At 42.0% G+C, this 18,090-nt stretch overlaps 1 protein-coding gene across 6 annotated transcripts in view; it reads right to left on the bottom strand.

The window, feature by feature from the left end:
* mpp2b (MAGUK p55 scaffold protein 2b) overlaps positions 1–18,090 on the bottom strand; it is a 33,674-nt gene that overhangs the window by 2,467 nt on the left and 13,117 nt on the right. For 3 of the 6 annotated variants that reach the window (XM_058620681.1, XM_058620680.1, XM_058620679.1), the window contains 11 exons: positions 16,090–16,152; positions 13,484–13,584; positions 7,490–7,642; positions 6,812–6,967; positions 5,727–5,954; positions 2,400–2,531; positions 2,216–2,318; positions 1,141–1,209; positions 896–1,057; positions 407–609; positions 128–256 (listed from right to left, as the gene is read on the bottom strand). In XM_058620681.1, the coding sequence (XP_058476664.1) occupies positions 128–256; positions 407–609; positions 896–1,057; positions 1,141–1,209; positions 2,216–2,318; positions 2,400–2,531; positions 5,727–5,954; positions 6,812–6,967; positions 7,490–7,642; positions 13,484–13,584; positions 16,090–16,152 (1,499 nt within the window). The remainder of the gene's footprint in view (positions 1–127; positions 257–406; positions 610–895; positions 1,058–1,140; positions 1,210–2,215; positions 2,319–2,399; positions 2,532–5,726; positions 5,955–6,811; positions 6,968–7,489; positions 7,643–13,483; positions 13,585–16,089; positions 16,153–18,090) is intronic. The other 3 variants (XM_058620683.1, XM_058620684.1, XM_058620682.1) reach the window with 1 other exon arrangement.

The following is an 18,090-nucleotide window of genomic DNA, read 5'->3' as shown; positions in this document are numbered from 1 at the left end:
CTAACCTGCTGCCTGTATTGTTTACTAAACAGACACAGTGGGATCATTCCTGGACTGAGAAAGAAATATTATTACCAAAAAATGAAGTCATTGTCTGGGTTTCCCTTTAGGGAGAACACACACTCACCGTTAACTGTTTTGTGATCACTCCCGACTCAATTGCTGAACGATTCATGGCTTTGAGAACCTCAAAGTCTGGTGCTTCAATGAATACAACGTAGGGCAGGAACTCTGATGTCCGCAGGACTTTGATAGCCTTTGTGTGAAACATAAATCAATTAATACAGTGGTGAAAAAAGTGGAAACTTGCACAATTAAAGTGATGATTATGCAGCTGCGTCTCCATCTAACACATTTATCAAGAGAAAAAGAAGTAGAGATAAATGAGACAGGGAAGTTCTTCTACCTGTGGGTTCACATCCAGGATGCAGATCTTTGCTGTCTCTATCACCTCGTGAATGGAGCTAATCTTGGTCCCATACAGGTTGGCGTCGTACTCGCCGTGCTCCAAGAAACGGCCATTTTTAATGTCGCACTCCATTTCAGCGCGGGTCATGAAAGAGTACATCTGACCGTCCCTCTCGTCCACCTTTGGTTTTCTGGTGGTGACTGGAGGGAATAAAGATAAATAGAAACACAGGACATGGATTAGTGTCTATGTTACACCTATCTATACTACTCTATAGCACTAAAGGGAAGAAAGTAATACTGTCAATAATTTGATTTAGTTATAAATAAAAGACATTAACTGAAAGAAATGATTGGTGAGCTACTAGAATGCTAGATGACATACAAAGATGTTAATAAGGGAACATAAGTACACACAACTACATTTGCAGTGTGCAACAAAGGATTTTATATGTGGCTTAGTTTAATTATGAATAATTGCACTCACATGGCATAGTGGTGCCATACCGCTGGGGATCCGACACCAGCAGCTTGTTCTTAAGACTGCGACGTCCGACCCCCTGTGCACCAATCAGAACCAGCGTCTTCCTCCTGAAGGGCGGGACCTTTGCAACCTCTTCGTAGATCCGCAACTCATGCCGATCAAATTCTAGAGAGAAACCAGGGATTAGGGACATTAACGCAACAAATGCAGAAATGCTCAGTCATTCATGATGTTGCCGATGTTTATACCTGCATTCTTAGTGGTCAAATACATCATCTTTTTCTTCTTCTTGCCTCCCATGCCGGCACACAGAGGACCTGAGGCGAAAAAGCAATACATTTAACACATTAAAACCTCCAACTTGTCCCTGAAAACCCATTTCATCAAAGCCTCTGACAGAATCGTGTAGTTTCAAGGTGAAACCCTCTCATGGGTTATGAGAGTTACAGAGAAGCGGCGCCACTAGGTGGCAGTGTGCAGTCATATAGACGCACCAGTGCGACCAGTGTGCTGCCAGGAGACACCTGTGACTATGTGACTCTGCTGCCCGGCTGTTCAATATGGCAGCATATTTGGCTGCTGAGAGAGAAGCTCTTATGTTATAAAAAAAAAAAAAGGTGGATTATAAACAATTATAAGCTCAGTTCAACGTATAATTTAACGCATTTAACTCAAGCTGTCTCGTGCATTTTATAGACTGCTAATTCTAAAATCTCCTCTGAATAAGAACAATTTTCTAATCCCGACATTCACCACCATGTGTTTTATTCACACTGTACTCGCGGTTGGTGTAATATGTGGTTCCTGCAGATGGATGTGCCCTTCCCAGCTACAAGGTCAGTACAGTTGGGCTGTCATTTTCCTTCCTCGGAGAAGGGCAAGCGGCTGGTTATGACTCACCACCTGTTCTGTTGCTTGTTGAGGACAAGGCGGCGAGAAAATAAATGGCAGGGAGCGCTGCATCTTTTCACCCCACGTCTTATAAGAGGTGATTATCGATCACAGGCTCGCAGTTACTGTGGTCTTATCGCCAGTCCTCCATCAACGCGCCCTCTCGGGCAGGGCCCGTTTGTGAATGTCAGACCCTGCAGCTTCATAACCCGCAGATTGAATCAGGGCGCCTGAGTCATGCTGACGCTCATTACCAGAGTAACAGACTGGAGAGGTGAGAGGAGGCTGAACGGGCCAGGATGAAATGCTTGTACGATATGGAGAGGAACAGATGTCGTCTTTGTTGCCGGTGTGTTTGTGCAGCGAGGAGTCTGTTTTCGGAATCTGCATAATGAGAAGTGCTCTGCTGCGCGCTGCTGCTGAGAGGTGTACCTGTGGTAGCGAGCTCCAGATCTCGCTTCACAAAAGCTTTCCTCTTCTCCTCGAGGAGCTGGCTGGGAATTAGACCCGCGCTGCCTCCCTCTATGTGACAAGCCTACGACGAGGGGGGAAAACGCACAGTTTAACAAGCCGTTGTGAATAAATTACATTTTTTTTTTTTAAACGCTATAATGACCTGCCACCAGTTGAGATCCTCCTGGTTAAAGATCTGCAGGATGTCACCACTCCTGAAGCTCAGTCCTGCCTCCTTACAGGGGATCAGGTTATCGTGAGTCGGGTCGTAGTCAAAGTGACATCGCACGAAGGCCTAAAGAGGGTCACATGACATTGAAAAGAGTAAACGTGAATATGAATTAGTGAAGGCCAAAGAAACGCACATTTTGGCTCTTGTAACATGGTCAGATTATGTCATTCTGGGGTGTATATATGTGACCATGAAACACTCTTTGCCCGCTTTAAAGCCCCATCCATCTGTCAGCTCACTTTCACAGCATCTCAAGGCAAGAGGATTCAGCTCATGAAGCAAATTCTGTGTCCAAACCCGCAATGACAGGACATGGAGTCTGGGAGACAGACGGAGCGAGAGAGAGGAGAGACACAGAAATAAAGCGAGAAAGAGAGAGAGAGCCAAAATATGTAGCCATGGCAACCATCCCCTCCCCCCTACACTAGATGCCTTTTCTCATACTGAACTGATGCATGAACAAAAAAAAAAAAACCTGCCAGCCCTGACTGTTCTGCGCATGTGTGTGTGTGTGTGTGTATCATTGGACACACACACACACACACACAATCATGGCCATAGGGAGCTGTCAGCTGAGTTAAATCACAGAGTCATGGCTGAGCTGCAGGCGTGAAGCACATACAGCTGGATTACATTCAGGGAGAACTTCTTTAATTATCGCAACTCCTCACAGACTACAGCATCCACCTACACCAGTCGTGTGTGTGTGTGTGTGTGTGTGTGTGTGAAAAAAAAGTCAGTTCTTAATATCTTTGACAGGCAGCCAAGAAGACACTTTGGTATATATGGAGCTGATAACAAAAATGAAAATACTTGTATGCAATGACTTGGAAAATATGCTCTTTAGTGAATAACTCAAGGAGTTAAAGGTGAGGGTGTCTCTGCAAGATGTTCCCCAGGTTCCACTGGTGTGTAACCAGTACGGCTACAACAGCTTCATTTCTATTCTCAAACACAATAAGCCCCAGCTCCAGTTTTGGTCATTTGCAGACTTTCATTTCATTTCATTTCATTTCATTTCAGGAACTGCGCCCGTTCCCCCTCGAGGCATGAAGGCATGAATTCTCTTATCACTTGGGTTAATTTAAAATCAAAACAATAACATACAGTAACTACAGCAATGCCGGTGGGCTCTGCGAGGCCAGGGTGGAGGACAGTGGTGCTCTGGGGCTGCAGCACCAGTGTTTACGGGAATAGTTTCAGGATTTGTCGACACTTCAGCACCACAAATGGCACTGGGGGGAAAAATCCTGTTGGTAGTTGTACCAGATTTGATCATGTGAAGATTACCGGGGGCCGACGGTCCCTTCTGACAGTAAATATTACATACAAATGCACTGTTTGTTCACAATTATCATTTCTTTAATGGCAATGTAAATCTAAGCCACGCAGGAGTGAACAAATGAAAGAAATCTGCCTTTCTTTCACCTCTGGAGTCAGATAATGAATCTGTCTGTCACAGCTGGGTTGCAAACACAGTCTTTACCAGCTGAGCTAATGGCGATGACACATAAATAATATTGTGTTTGACTTTGAACATGTCTGTTCTATAGGATAGGTTAAAAAATGTAACCTATGCTCATAATTGCATCACACAAACCCTCTTCTCATCATCTCTCATCATCTACGACGTTATGTTCTAGTGAATTCCCGGTCTCGTGTGAGGAACTAATTAAGCACGGCGTCTTTTTATCCCACTGTTCCTCTTCTCTTTAAGCCAATCAGTCATTATGCTGACATCTCGTTGGCTCTACATAGTGAACACTCTCTAAACTGGGTCACATCTTCCATGCGACTAACCTTCACCGACTCCTCTACAGCTGACGTTCATTAGCTACACCTACAGTGTTCCAGCCACAGCTCCATGGATCTTTTTCAGCTCTTTAAAACACTGCACTGGGTCAGTTCCTACTTAGACAAAATAACGACAAAATAAGAAACAATCGCTCTTTTTCCTCATCTTCGCGGAGGGTTTCAAGTTTTGACCTTTTATGTATAATCAGAACATTATTCTTGCCAAACAAGAACAGTGTCATCCTACAAAGTCCTGCTGCTGAATTAGATTTACAAGTCTTGGCACAGCTCACAAGGTTATAGACGGCAGGAAGGAAAGCAGAGGGGACAGCAAGTGTTTATTTATTAACTGATGTAAATGACAGTGACCTTTAAAAACTAATTATCGTCTTTAAACCAATATTAATTCCAGGATTGGTGTTTGAAAACGGATTCTTCTTCAAGCAAGTGTAAGATTATTGTTAAAACAAGGGCATTGATTCACCAAAGCCTAAAATCTCCTTCTTTAACCTTCATCTACCTTTCACACCGTTGAGTGCTTTTGTGATGATGAGTGGCACAGAGACAATGTCAGGCTGCGTTCTGTTTTTTGTTTTCACCTTTTGAAGGAGGTTGAAGTAGAATTTATTCCAAAACCTGCACAAGGGTATGACGAACTGACAGGTGATATGAAAATACATCACATGCAAGGATCATAATTGATGTTTGGGTTCATTCAAATTCACTTAAAGATTGCAAACTTGCATTATTCTTAAAAAAGCTGCAAGCAGCCACCCTGGCGGCAGGTGGCGGACATGTTCAGGGCGGGGGTTTTGTCTCATAGATTACTTTTCCAACAGATCAATCAATGTACAGGGCACTTCCTGTTTCGGGTGGCCGACTTCCTGTTGGTAAGTAATGGGTATAATGTGTTCAGGGCAGGCTCCTAGTCTCACATATGAAGTTTCGAGACGATCGGTCGATGTTTGGCAAAGTTACAGCACACTTCCTGTTTCGTTACGGTTTTTGGTGTGTTGGTACGATTATCGCGCTCAGCCGAGTTTGTTCATTTACAAGACGTGCAAATCACCAAAGATGGACGGCAAATTCAAAATGGCCGACTTCCTGTTGAGTTGAGGCCATGATGCCGATAGATTTTTTTTGTCCGTCTTGGACTGTAACATGCTCCCACCAAGTTTTGTGAAATTTGGTGCAACTTAATTTCGTCTTTCTCCCTCCTCCGAGGGCCATTTTGCACAATTTTTATGAATTTCACTTATTTTTTTAAACATTTTCTCCAGCTGTGTGCCAATTTTTCATCCATTGCAAGAAAGAAAATAATAATCCCATGAAATCCGGTAGGTCCCCGCACACCTGTGAGACTGCTCGGGCCCTAATTAAAGAAGTTAAAGACCATTCCCTTGATGGGTGGTAAAGGATTTAACCATGAAACTGTTTGTATGTGGTTGTGTTTCCATGGCTGACCTGTCTTGGTGTGTGTGGCTCCTGGTAGCTGGGCAGGATCTTCAGCACCACGCTGCCACTGGCCTCCTTCAGCATCTCCTGGAGAACTTTGGGGTCGTTGCCCACCTCCTTGCCGTTCACCTCTTTGATGATGTCGCCCACATGGAGCAGGCCTTGCTGGTCGATCATGCCACCGTGGAGGATCCTGGCAATGACCAGCTCACCGCTCTCCACGCGAAATGTTACTCCCTATGAACGTAGACACGGTTCAAAATTCAATGAAATGATATTTTAACATGAACTTAAATGAACGGTTCAGTCTCGCAAAGTCGACTCAAGACATTTAGGTAAACATTTAAGGCAAGAGAAGGCAAAATTGTTTGTACAGCACATTTCAACAGTGAGATGCATAAAACATTAAAAGCATCATGACAAACTTCATGCAAGAGGCATTTAAACAGAAATTGAAAAAGGAAAGTCTTCAGTGTTGATTGTTGTTGCAGCAGACCTGCAGTTCTCTGAGCGTTAGCACCAGGTATGTGGTGCATAAAAAGTGAAAGCTGCTTCTTTGTGTTTAGTTCTGCCTTTAAATCAGGGGGACACAAAGTAAACCTGTCCCAAACAAACAGCCAAAGGATTTAGGTAACAGATGATTAAATCCAGGAGAAGGCGGCAACAAAACATTATGGATGCCACCTGCCGTAAAACACTAAAGAAGAAGAAGAAGACGACTTGAAGGGTTCATGTGGTTCAATTTAAGTGTCCAAAACCAAAAAGAAACGGTTCCAAACAAATAGAAACTGCTGAGTGATGAAGTTATTTAGAACACAATAAAGAAACACCTCCGGGTGTGTTTGCTTAGTTGGCAAGGCGACAGCATTCCTGATTACTTTTCTAATGGTTCCTCACAAACCTAGGAGAGTTTCAGGGTAAAGCACGATACATCACCTGGTCCATGGTTCGTCATGTCAGTCTAATGCAGATAAATTGATTTTATTTTGTTCTATAAAACAACATAAACCTGACTCATTTCTCTCGAAACTGTGCTACAACATCAACCCGTTAGCCTTATTCTGCCCTGCAGCCATTTGACTGAACCGACTCACCAGATGCTCACCGGACACCTTCCGGATCCCCACCATCCTGACTGCGTCTGGAGGCACAGGCTGGTTGTTGAGGGCTGCATCCATGAATGAACAGGGGCTGGGGGGCGGAGTCTCGTAGTTTTTGGACGCCACAGAGTCGTGGGTCTCCAGGAGAGACTGAACGGAAGAAAAGAACATGCTCACATGTTACATGGCTTAACTAAAAATGGCTTTAGTCTTCCTGTTTCAAAAGTGAAGCCTAGGAAATAGGGAGCACTTATCCAGCAGGGGGCGACTCCACTGGTTGCCAAAAAAGAACTAATGTCTATGTAAAATATGACAACAAAGCATGTCACATAGAAAAGGGGACAGTGTATAACTGATCCAAGACCAGATTGAACATCGGTGTGCGGCGTTTGAACAGTGGCAACAACTGAAAGCCCAGATGGGGCTGCAAAGAGATGCCATGGTGGTGCTGTTTCTACTGGCCTGGTAGGTTCACTTTATGTCTTTGTGATTTGTGAGTATTTGTTGCTTTTTATCATCATGCTGTCAATTGAACAAGTAGCCAAAAAAGATAAGATAAGAAACAGTTATTTCCAGGATCTTCCAACCCTACCTTTAATGTCACAATGTGCAAAGACTGTAATACAGACACAGCATGAACATCGGAACAAAGGTTCAGCCTGTTCTCCACACCTGGAAGTGGGGTTCCTTCAGGATGTGGAGCAGCTCGTCGGCCGCCTGGCTGATCTGTGCGAGTGGACTCAGCTCTTTGAGGATGTCCTGAACCAGCTCCATGTTGTTCTCTCTCACAGCCTCCAGTTTGGGCTCCTCAAATCGCTCATGGGCCTGAGATTTAATAAAGAAAAAGAAAACAGATGTTACTCAGACCGACATGTGCCGTCATAAATCAGGATTACTCCATTTCCTGATAATGCTGTGTCTAATTTATGGGTTATAAATTCCATCAGCTTTGAAAGGGCGAAGTTATAACTTGTAGTCTCCATTAGCGGATCAGTTAGTCTGTTCTTTGCTGAGGTATAATGGAATGTTTTCTGACTTCTCCAAGTCTGTTTGATTTAATAAAGGTCACAAGAACAAACATAAAAAAAAAGCAAAAAGAAATTTGCTGAGAAAACACAGCCTGAAATCTGGCTGAAAGATACAAAAAAACAATTCTTTGGCCCTATAGGTTTCTTCTTCTTCTTCTTCTTCTTCTTCTTCTTCTTGTGTGAGTTTGCTGAGGAGCATTAATATTTCAGAGAACATTCATCTTTCACGTACTCTTCTTCGACAATCAAAGACAGAGGAGTTTCTGCTTGTTGGAAAATCACAGATACAAAATCCTTTTTTTTGTCTGGTTTTGATTAAAAAAAGTTGTGATATTTCAGTTCTATTTTTGGGGAGATTTTTCTCACCATTTCCCAGAGAATGTGTTGACATTTTCATCCTGCACTATAACACTGTAGCTACCACACCTCAGCTGTGCGTCATCCTGAACCAGTCGAGTTAAAACAAGGTCACAAACAGTCCAAACCTGTCAAAGTTCACAGAACTCAGTTATTACCCATCGACCGTTTTTTGTAGAAAAACCACCTGCAAAATGAAATGATCTACACAAGCGCTTTGTAGCTGCACATCTGAAGTCTCACGTCCTTAATACCGCAGAGGATTTGTCTGGTGGGAACTCGCTGCTGCGCTGGGAGCCGAGATGTTTGCTTGTTTGTTTGTTTATGAAGAATCCCTGCCGAGGAACAGGATATGGCGCGCACAACGTTTACATGCGCGCACAAATAGATATTTACACATTCCTCACATTCCACATACTAAAATACACAAACAGATTTCACACACACACAGATACACAGAGCTTCAGCCAACTTCAGCCGTTATAGCAGAGGAACAAATCTGCTTGACCATGAAATTTGACCAATCATCGGAGGCCTTCGACGCTCAAAACTTCAAGAGCAGTTCCAGAAGGCGTGAGTATGGTCATACGGCTCGGTCTTCTCCTGCTTCTACAGTAATATCCCAAAAACTAAATGATAGAAAATGAATGAAATCAGTCAGGTGTGTTGGAGCAGGAAAACATGCAGCACAGCGGTCCCCAAGCACCAAGATTGGGCAAGGAACCACACATGGCACTTTCATCAACCAATTATTTTCTACATGTTAAAAGAATGGTTTGATATTAATAAGTTATCATTTAATGAAAATAAAACAAAATGTATGGTGTTTGGTGGTGTTAGGGTTGTGAAAATTGTGAAATTAAATTATTCCTGAATGGAGTAAAAATTGAAAGAATTCTTGGGAGTAATTTTAGATCATAAATTTAGTTGGAAGCCACATATAGAATACATTAAAAAGAAATTAGCTAAATCTGCGTAAAGTATACTTTTCACTTATAATGCCATATATGTCATATTGTGTTGAGGTTTGGGGAAATGCATGCAGGACATACATAGACCCTATAATTAAACTCCAGAAAAGAGTTATCAGAATAATTAACAAAGCTTCCTATTGTGAAACCACTAATAAATTATTTATAAAGTCTGGCATCTTAAAATTCTTAGACATTGTAATATAAAAAAGTGAGAACTAATGTTAAATATAGATGTGTTTCATTTTTGGGAGTTACATTATGGAATGGACTTAGTGATGAACTGAAATTGATTCAAAATTCAAAAACATTGAAAGGTAAAATACTTAAGGATTACAATGCAAAATGACTGAAATGTGAAATGATTCAGAAGTAAGAATTTACAGTAAATTTTGTTATGTTTTTTTGTTTTTTTTCTTCTGATTTGTATAACTTATTTTGGTTACAATATAAATACTTAAATTATGTGCAATCAATTGACAAATATTACCATACATACTTCCACTCAACATTTTAAAGCAAACTCTGTAACCAAAAAAGGAAGCCAAGGCTTATTTTTGCCTGTCCTGTGCAATCCATAAAATAACCCAAAATATCAAAGTATATTCATTCATTCATTCATACATGAAAATTAAAACCATTTTGAGAAATGTAACTAAAAAGAAAAAGGTCTCGTATTTCAATGAGTGCCCTGTTTGGCTGAACTGCAAACCCTTTGTACTCTGTCTGGCTGCTTGGATTTTTAGATCCTGGTTCCTGTCCTCTTCAGTCACGCTCGCGGGCTCAGTTTCTGACAACATGTGATGAAGCTTCACGGGACGTAAACACAAAGCTTTTCATGCTTGATTTTTTGCTTTCAGCGAAATGTCAATAACTGGCAGGGAACAGGGTTATAATTGTCAGAATTTCCTCGCGCGGCGCCATCATTGAATTGTTTTTGTGCACCGCTTGAATTTATCGCTCGTGAGGCCAAATTGCACAGTTTCACAAAAGAGTCTCATTTTCAGTCTGAATAAAATAAAATGTGACGGATTTAAAAAAAAAAACAGAACTAAAAGCATGTGTCATTTAATCGCTTTCTAAACACCACAATAGTCCTGTGACACAGAGCCAATCATAATCACACAAGTGATATCAACTGAGGAAGCTGCTATTCCCAATATCAGCTCGCCATGAGCCTAATCTCCTAATCTCACAGTCATTAAACATCATTGTGTTGTGTGGTGAAGTCAGTGGGAGCTGCATGTAAGGGTCAAAAAAATCATATTGTGATTAATTTTGATTTCATAAATTGAATAATCTATTGTAATTATCCTGAAAAGATGTCAAAATCTTAAATATTTGACATTTTCTGTGTTTTTGGGGTTGTTGAATTTCTGAAGAATTCTTCATATAGCTGTTTTAACGCAAATTATCCTCATTAAATCATTTCAGCGTCTTCTGATTCGGATATTGCACTTCATCATGTCACTATTTAGATTATTTTTGCTTTATTAATTGTGTTCTTTTTAGTTTTTCTTTTTTAGCTCCACCCTCATCTACACCCAACAAAAAAACAAACCAAAACAACCCATAAGTGGGTTGTTTTGGTTTGTTTTTTGAAAAGGAATCAAGACCAAAACAACCCAAAATTTAAATGAAAACCCCAATCCACACCTCGACATACTCGCTCTACATACTGTATCTGATTTCATTCAGTATAAGTATAAAGTTATTTCTTGCACAAACACGCAATGACATTATCTTAAAGGAGAGCGAAAAGAAAACCCTGTTATCCACCCTCTGAATCACAAACAAAAACAGAAGTAATGACTTCTTCTTCATCCGAGGACAGATCCATCAGTCCAGAGTTTGAAAGTAATCAAAAACAAAGAAAGAGAGAGAAAGAGAAATAAGAATTTGAAAAGCAGCTTCCACGATAACTCAACTAACACCGACTGCGAATGTGCTTTTCCACACGAAGGAGAATTATGACTTCCACTATGTGCACTGCATCTTCTGCAGCAGTGCATTTTATTTTTCCTTTCCTTTTAAAGAGACATGTGAAACTGCTCTTGGCAAGAAGTGGAGATGGATGAGTGACAGGAGGAGAAGAAGAACGTGAGATGTTGTGGGAAGCCGAGTCCTTTTACCGCGTAACAAAGACATCACTTATAAACAGGAATAACTCATCGGGATTGGTTTCATAAAAAGGGGCTTAACGCGAGGTGAAGTGTGGAATTGACTTTCATCATCTGCTTTTATGCAGAAAAGGTGCAAAAAGTCTCCAGTGTTGGAAAACAACCTGATACACAGACTATCTTCACTCTTAAATCACTGAGGCTTTTACAGGATTTCAGGTCAAACTACAGATACAGATAAGAGTTTTTTTAAGTGCCACTTTCACATTTTTAAGTTTAAGGTAAAACATAATTGCCAGGAGTTCTTGGATGAAGACACAGAGTAGCTTTTTTTCCCACTGCGGTGAGCCTCGACTGTGATTGGACAAAACTGTCACTTCCACGGAAGCTCAGCTTCTCCGGGAGTCAATGGAGCAGTAGGCGGGCACAAGCTGTATGAAAGGCGGAACCAGTTCTTGATTGACAGCGTTGCAGAAACATAGGCGACAGCGGCACTTAATCGACCTCAGTCCTGTGTGGATTCTGCGAGGGAAGTTTGTAGACAAACAGCTGCTCGTTGTGTGTTATTTGCGCGGCGATATATAGACCATTTTCGTTTGTACATACATAATTATCGCAATGTTTCATTGTTGTAGTTGAACTTATGTGACAATTTATGAATAAATAACTGGGTTCTGGAATGAGCTTCCCCTGTTTCAAAGACCAGAAACCACCACTGTTGTGCACTCTGTAAGCAGAATCCATTGCTTGTAGAATCTCTCAGGATCTTCAAAATGTTCCCTGGACACTACAGCGATCCACCATCTTCACTTTTTATGAAAGATTAAGTTGCCTGACGTAAGACCCGATACACGTGTGTCTCTGGGTTTGAACAGATGTTGTTTTAAGTCCAAGCGTTGTGACGGGACTGCGTGACGTCAGCTACAGAAGACATTCCCATAATGCCACATGGGAATGTATTCAAATATTCCACTTCTTCGTTCTCAAACTTTGTGGTATTTACGCCCTAAGAACCCGCAGTGTAGAACGAGTCTCCACATCAATGTGTATCAACTGCTTTTCCCCTCAGTTTTATTTCTGTATTCTACACTGATCAGAAATAGCTGCTGCTCCACCAGCACTTGTGTCAGTGCGACAATCGAGTAGTCAGCTGGGATAACGACCAGGTTCACTGACTGCTGTGTGCAGTCCCCTGCTCGGTCGGTGCCTTGTTAAAATGACTGACAGCTAGGGAGAATGTCAGGAAGAAATAACTAAATAAATAAATAAATAAATAAATAAATAAATAAAGACGTCTCACGAGTGCAATTTCACAGTTAATGGTGTTAAAACACGCCCAAAAAAACTGCCTGCATGGAAATGACAACAACATTTTTAGAAACACACAGAGAGAGAGAGAGAGAGAGAACTGATCAATAAAAACTGAGCCTTAATAGAAACCGTGATATTTTAGCGAGCAGCAGTTAAATGAACCTGTAGTGTTTATTATCTCGTGGTCAAAGTTTACGCAGCGTTGTTTTATGTGTGTGTCTTTACATTCTGAGTTTTTATTCGATTTTTGCTGCCACGGCCTCAACTTATAAAAGGAAAGAATTCCTGACATTTTTCTGAGAATGACATAAAAACTACTTTTCAAACTGTGGTTACATTTCTAGATTTCCGTTTTGTAATGTTTGAATAAAAGCCTCTTATTGTGCACACAGTTATTTAGAACTTTTCACCAACTATATAAACAAACCTGAGCAAAAACTACTGAAAATGTTTAAAATCGGATTGAATTTGTAAAATTTGGAAACACAGTCACAGATCAAAGTTCACTCGGCTCGTTTTTTATGAACAAAAAGAAAAGAAAACGCGTCTATTTTGTGATTTTCTGCACAATTATCGCTGCTTTATGACGCTACTGAAAATGCGATATAAAATGAATCATAACATAAGCACTTTGTAAAGCCTGAATATGTGACCTATGAACACACACCCCCAGGATGTCCATATAAGGCGTTGTGTAATATTCCCATGACAAATTACCAAGGGGTAAAAAGTCTGAGAAATGCAACACTGTATTGTCAATTTGTACGTTTTCATGCATGAAGAAAACAGTCAAACTCAACTGTCAACCGTCGAATTAGCCACACATTTAATCCTGAATCTTCAAGCTTGAATATTGACAGCATAAAAACTTCTTCTCACCACTGGACTCTCCATGATGCCTTTGAGGAAGATGAGATCCAGGTCGTTGGCGGTTGTGGAGCTGGTGCTGTCACTCAGCGTGTCCAGGGCCTGATGCATGGCTACACACACACACACACACACACACACAGAGAGAGAAAGAATAATACAGTTCAGTCTATTTCACTCCTCTCCTTTCATTCCCGCCGCCACGCGAGTGAGAAGCGGACGGAGCGGATCACGTCAGCGGAGGAGCACACGGCACATTTACATGAGTTCACATGGGCTTGAGAAGGAGGGAGCGCGAGGGAGGAAGAGGAAGAGGGAGCTGCCTCACATCTTTTCCCAAAGCAATTTAACCTCTCTCACTTATTCCCCTACTCAAGTCTGACAGACACAACAGTATCTTTCTCCCACAGCTCCCAAACTTCCTCTCCCTCTCCCTCTCCCTCTCTCTCTCTCTCTCTCTCTCTCTCCCACACACACAAAAACATTCCATCTGAACAAAAACTGCAGAAAGAATAAATATTTTTATGGTACAAAATGTACTAAAAATACATCTTAGAGGCTGGAAATTCTGGATTTTTTTGTTTTCCTTCTTCGCCCAGAAGAAGGAACATAAATGACACACACACACACACACACACACACACTTATATCAAAGATATAAAATCAAACGACAACAACAAACAGTGTCATCAATCCAGTGGAGGTAACACGAGGTTCAGCTTCAAAGTATTTCCAGCGACAGAAGTGACAGATGAGGGAAACAAACACATTGATATCACCAGCCGGCAGATTAATGAGAGGAGAGTTGGCATTTTCTCCCTCTCATGCAGGGAACACTTGTTTTTCTTAATTTAGACGGCGAGGCTTTTGTTTCCAAAAGCTTTTATTAAGGTTGGTGATTCACCACAAGCTCCTCACACCATATGTCTCGTGCCTTTCACTGGGGAGGGAAATGGTTCTGATGATGAGTTCAGACTGCAGGGACAATAATAAACGCTCTCGGTGGATTCATGTTTTCATCATCTTTGCAGAAGACAGGATGAAGGACGGTCTGGAAAGACCAGGGTGCACAATAAAATCCTGGCACGGTGGAATCTACGACACAACAAACCAACACAGCAAACAAAAGGTAAGGGGGGGGTTTTTGAAGTGTGGTTGTATGAGGTAGTGACACATAATCAGAATCTGTGAAGACCCCCAGAAATCCAGGTTTATGGAGGCAACTGTCCTGTTGTACCAGCCTTATGATGCTTCTCCACTATATAGTTCTGGCCTTGACTCTACTCACTTCATTTTGCTTATCTTTTAGAGATAGTACGAGTACTTCTTTAGTACCTGCTCTGGTGAGGTTCCAAGTGAGCTGAGCTGATACTAAAATATCTAAAATCTAATAACATTTCTAAAATAAAATAGACTCTTACTGAAAACATGGCTTTTAAGCACTTCACAAAAGGCTCACATGATAAAACCTATTGGCCCTTTTCCACTACGCTCCCACCTCACCTTGCCTCGGCACGGCACGGCACGGCACGGCACAGGTTGCATTTCCACTACAAAAATAGTACCTACTAAACGTGGGCGGAGTCATCACTGCATGGCTGCATGAAACTGCGGTGATTTCCACGAGTGACGTGTAAAGCAGTTGTTTTCAGTGTAACTGAATCATTAGAATCAGTACTTCCTCCATGAGCACAGACTCCGTCTGACACAGTCACTGGACTGAAATACACTAAATACACCAGACTCCTCCTGTTAAATATTGAGATTTTAGACATTTCCCTGGTAATTGTTGGAGATAAACCCACGTGTTTAAGGATTGTTAAGTCTTTTTAACTGATCTACAGTTCGGCATTGTTCGGCTTTGATTCTTATGTCGGACATCTCTTCCTGTGACGGCACTCTGACCAATCAGTGGCCAGCAGTCTGGCATAGTATCACCTCAGCTCGCTTGGAACCTCACCAGAGCAGGTACTAAAAAAAAAAAGTAGCAGGTACCAGGGACTATGCCAGTGGAAACACAACTTTCTTTTAAGGACATGTAGGTCACCTTTCTCCCGGTCACAAAAGCATTATCTGGCAAGAAACTGATGTTTGTAAATCGCTCACTCTCCCGCACCGAAGTCCACAGAGAAAACTAAGGCTTTTTAGTTTGCAGGGACACAGGAGATGCCGGTCTACTGCTGCCTTGTTCGTTTAGTATATGTTTGTGTTAATTAGATAAATGCAGACAAAGGGTTTCAAACACCACAGTCACAAAATAACACATCTGAATGTAGTGATGGAGGCAAGTGAGGATCAAGATCTTTGTTTGAAGGCCGTGAGCGATTTACAAAGCGACAAACTTCAGTTTCCTGCCAGAACAAGTGGCAAACATACAGTATTCTTAAGACATTGTGGACTTAAAGCAAGCTCATGAATGATGAACTCTGTTTTCCTCGTTCCTTCTGAATATGTGTCTGCACCTCATACACGCCAAAACTTCAAAAACCCTAAACCTATAAAAATGGAGAATGAGTTTCAGTCGCAGGGCAAAGTAAACTCAAAAGGTGTGTGTGACGTGTGTGTGACGTGTGTGTGTGTGTGTGTGTGTGTGCAGTTCAGGTTTGTCAAGAACTTACTAAACACTTTCCGACTGCTCAGCAGAGCTGTCTGGGACATCTCTTCACTTTTAAAGACAAGCGCTAAAAGAAAAGAAATGATGACACAAGAGTTATTAGACAGCTATTTTTGGCACTGAAGTGTCTCCACGTTTATCGCACGGCCATAAAGAAGCCATAAAGATCCCGCCCCCAATAATGGCTTTACATAAAAGATAAAGCTATAAAGACAAGGAGGCCGGAGGACAACGACCTGACCGTGGCCTCTACTGAATAATAAGGTTATCTTGGTTTCCTGAGGTCGGCTTATCTCTGCGTCACCACATGTGCGTTGTTTTTTTTTTTTGTTTTAATGATTTCCTCTTTTCCTCAGTGAACATCAGGCACATTGAGCTTAAACATCTGCAGGAAGACGTGGTACAGGCAGCCTGTAACTTACCATGATGTGGACCGGATCGAGGAAAGGTGAGAAAGGAAGTGGAGAATAAATAAAAATCATTTTCCCAGTGCTGAGTATGCCTGGGGTCCTTCTATTATTCATAGGGATTATTAAAAATCCAGCTTGTCCTCTTTCTCTGCTCCCTTTCTTCTTCTCTCTACATGGACAAATAAGAGGTTGCTTCCCTAATTTTGTTGCACGCTTTAAAGGAACGACAATAGAGGACTGGCGGCTGAGGAGGTCAAACATTTACACATTATTTAAGGTCAAACTTCAACGTTCTATTAAAAGTAATGTCCACATTAGGATGCAGGTGGAGTATTTTGTGTCGTATAAAGCCACGCCCCCTCTCCTTATGTAAACTTACAATAAAACTGTATGGCCGGAACTTTTTTGGTTATTTATTTATTCAATCTTCCGTCTGCTCGTTTAAGCACCTTCAGTCACACACGTGGACGTTCGGTGAGCGGTGAAGTCAAGTGGAAGTCGTTTATTTTGCTCCACTGAGCCCTGAAATCCCCACATTATACCGTGTAAGTTGATACCGTTATAGAACTCCATTAAGCAGGCGAACGCGTAAGAGCACACAAAAGGGGACTGAGGCGGAATCTCTGGACCAGTGACACGGCACGTCGTGTACTACAGAACTTCCTGTTGCAGCGGGGGGAAACTGCACATTTAAAAGCTATTTTCAGACCTGAACAGCTCGTGTTTTTTCCCACTATTTCATCGCACCTGCAGAGACATGAACTCTACAATTATCCATCCATCTTCTACCACTTTATCCTCCCTATGAGGGTCGTGGGAGGGGGAGCTGTGCCAAGCTGGTTGGGTACACACCCTGGACAGATCTCCAGTCCATCACAGGGCCACATATAGAGACAAACAACCATTCACTCTCACGGTCAATTTAGAGTGTCTAATTTACCGATTCCCCATATTGCATGTTTTAGGAACTGTGGAAAACCCGGAGAAAACCCACGCACACTCGGAGAGAACATGCAAACTCCAGGCTAACCACGACACCAAGAACTCTCTGGAACATCCAGGAGATCAGGAGGCTGAACACACGCTTTCTCCTGGTGTGTTCTCACATGAGTTCTCACAACCTGTTTGTGTACCACTGCATTTAAGGAGGGAAAGGAGTCTAAATCTGAAAGTGACTAAACGGGGGGAAGAGAGCAAACGTGTCATTCGACTCGACCGCGTGCATCACAAGGCGACAAAGAATAACAGATTCTTTGTCACATGTAATCACAAGGAAACCAAATTAAAGCTTGTTGTGTCCATTAAGCTCTCATCCGAGAGCCATTCCACCTCCAAGGATAGTTACAATTAAACCCGATGTCACAGAGGCGGTCTTAACCAAATCTAGGCTGTTGTTTTTTTTGTGTGGTTACAGCACAGCCGCGGAGGAGGAACAACAACAACAAGCTGTTAAGCCAGCGCTAGGTGAAGGCTGTTGGTTGCTATGGAGTGGCAGTTGGGGAGAGGATGGAGAAGGGAGCTGAGGGAGCGTGGAAAATAGACTGGGTCGGTCTTTCTCCATGCTGGATTCTCATGGGGTCTCTTTCCACCTCCGA

This window comes from Solea solea, chromosome 21, assembly GCF_958295425.1.
Source record: "Solea solea chromosome 21, fSolSol10.1, whole genome shotgun sequence".
Classification (NCBI taxonomy): domain Eukaryota; kingdom Metazoa; phylum Chordata; class Actinopteri; order Pleuronectiformes; family Soleidae; genus Solea; species Solea solea.
This window is presented reverse-complemented; position numbering and strand designations above follow the sequence as displayed.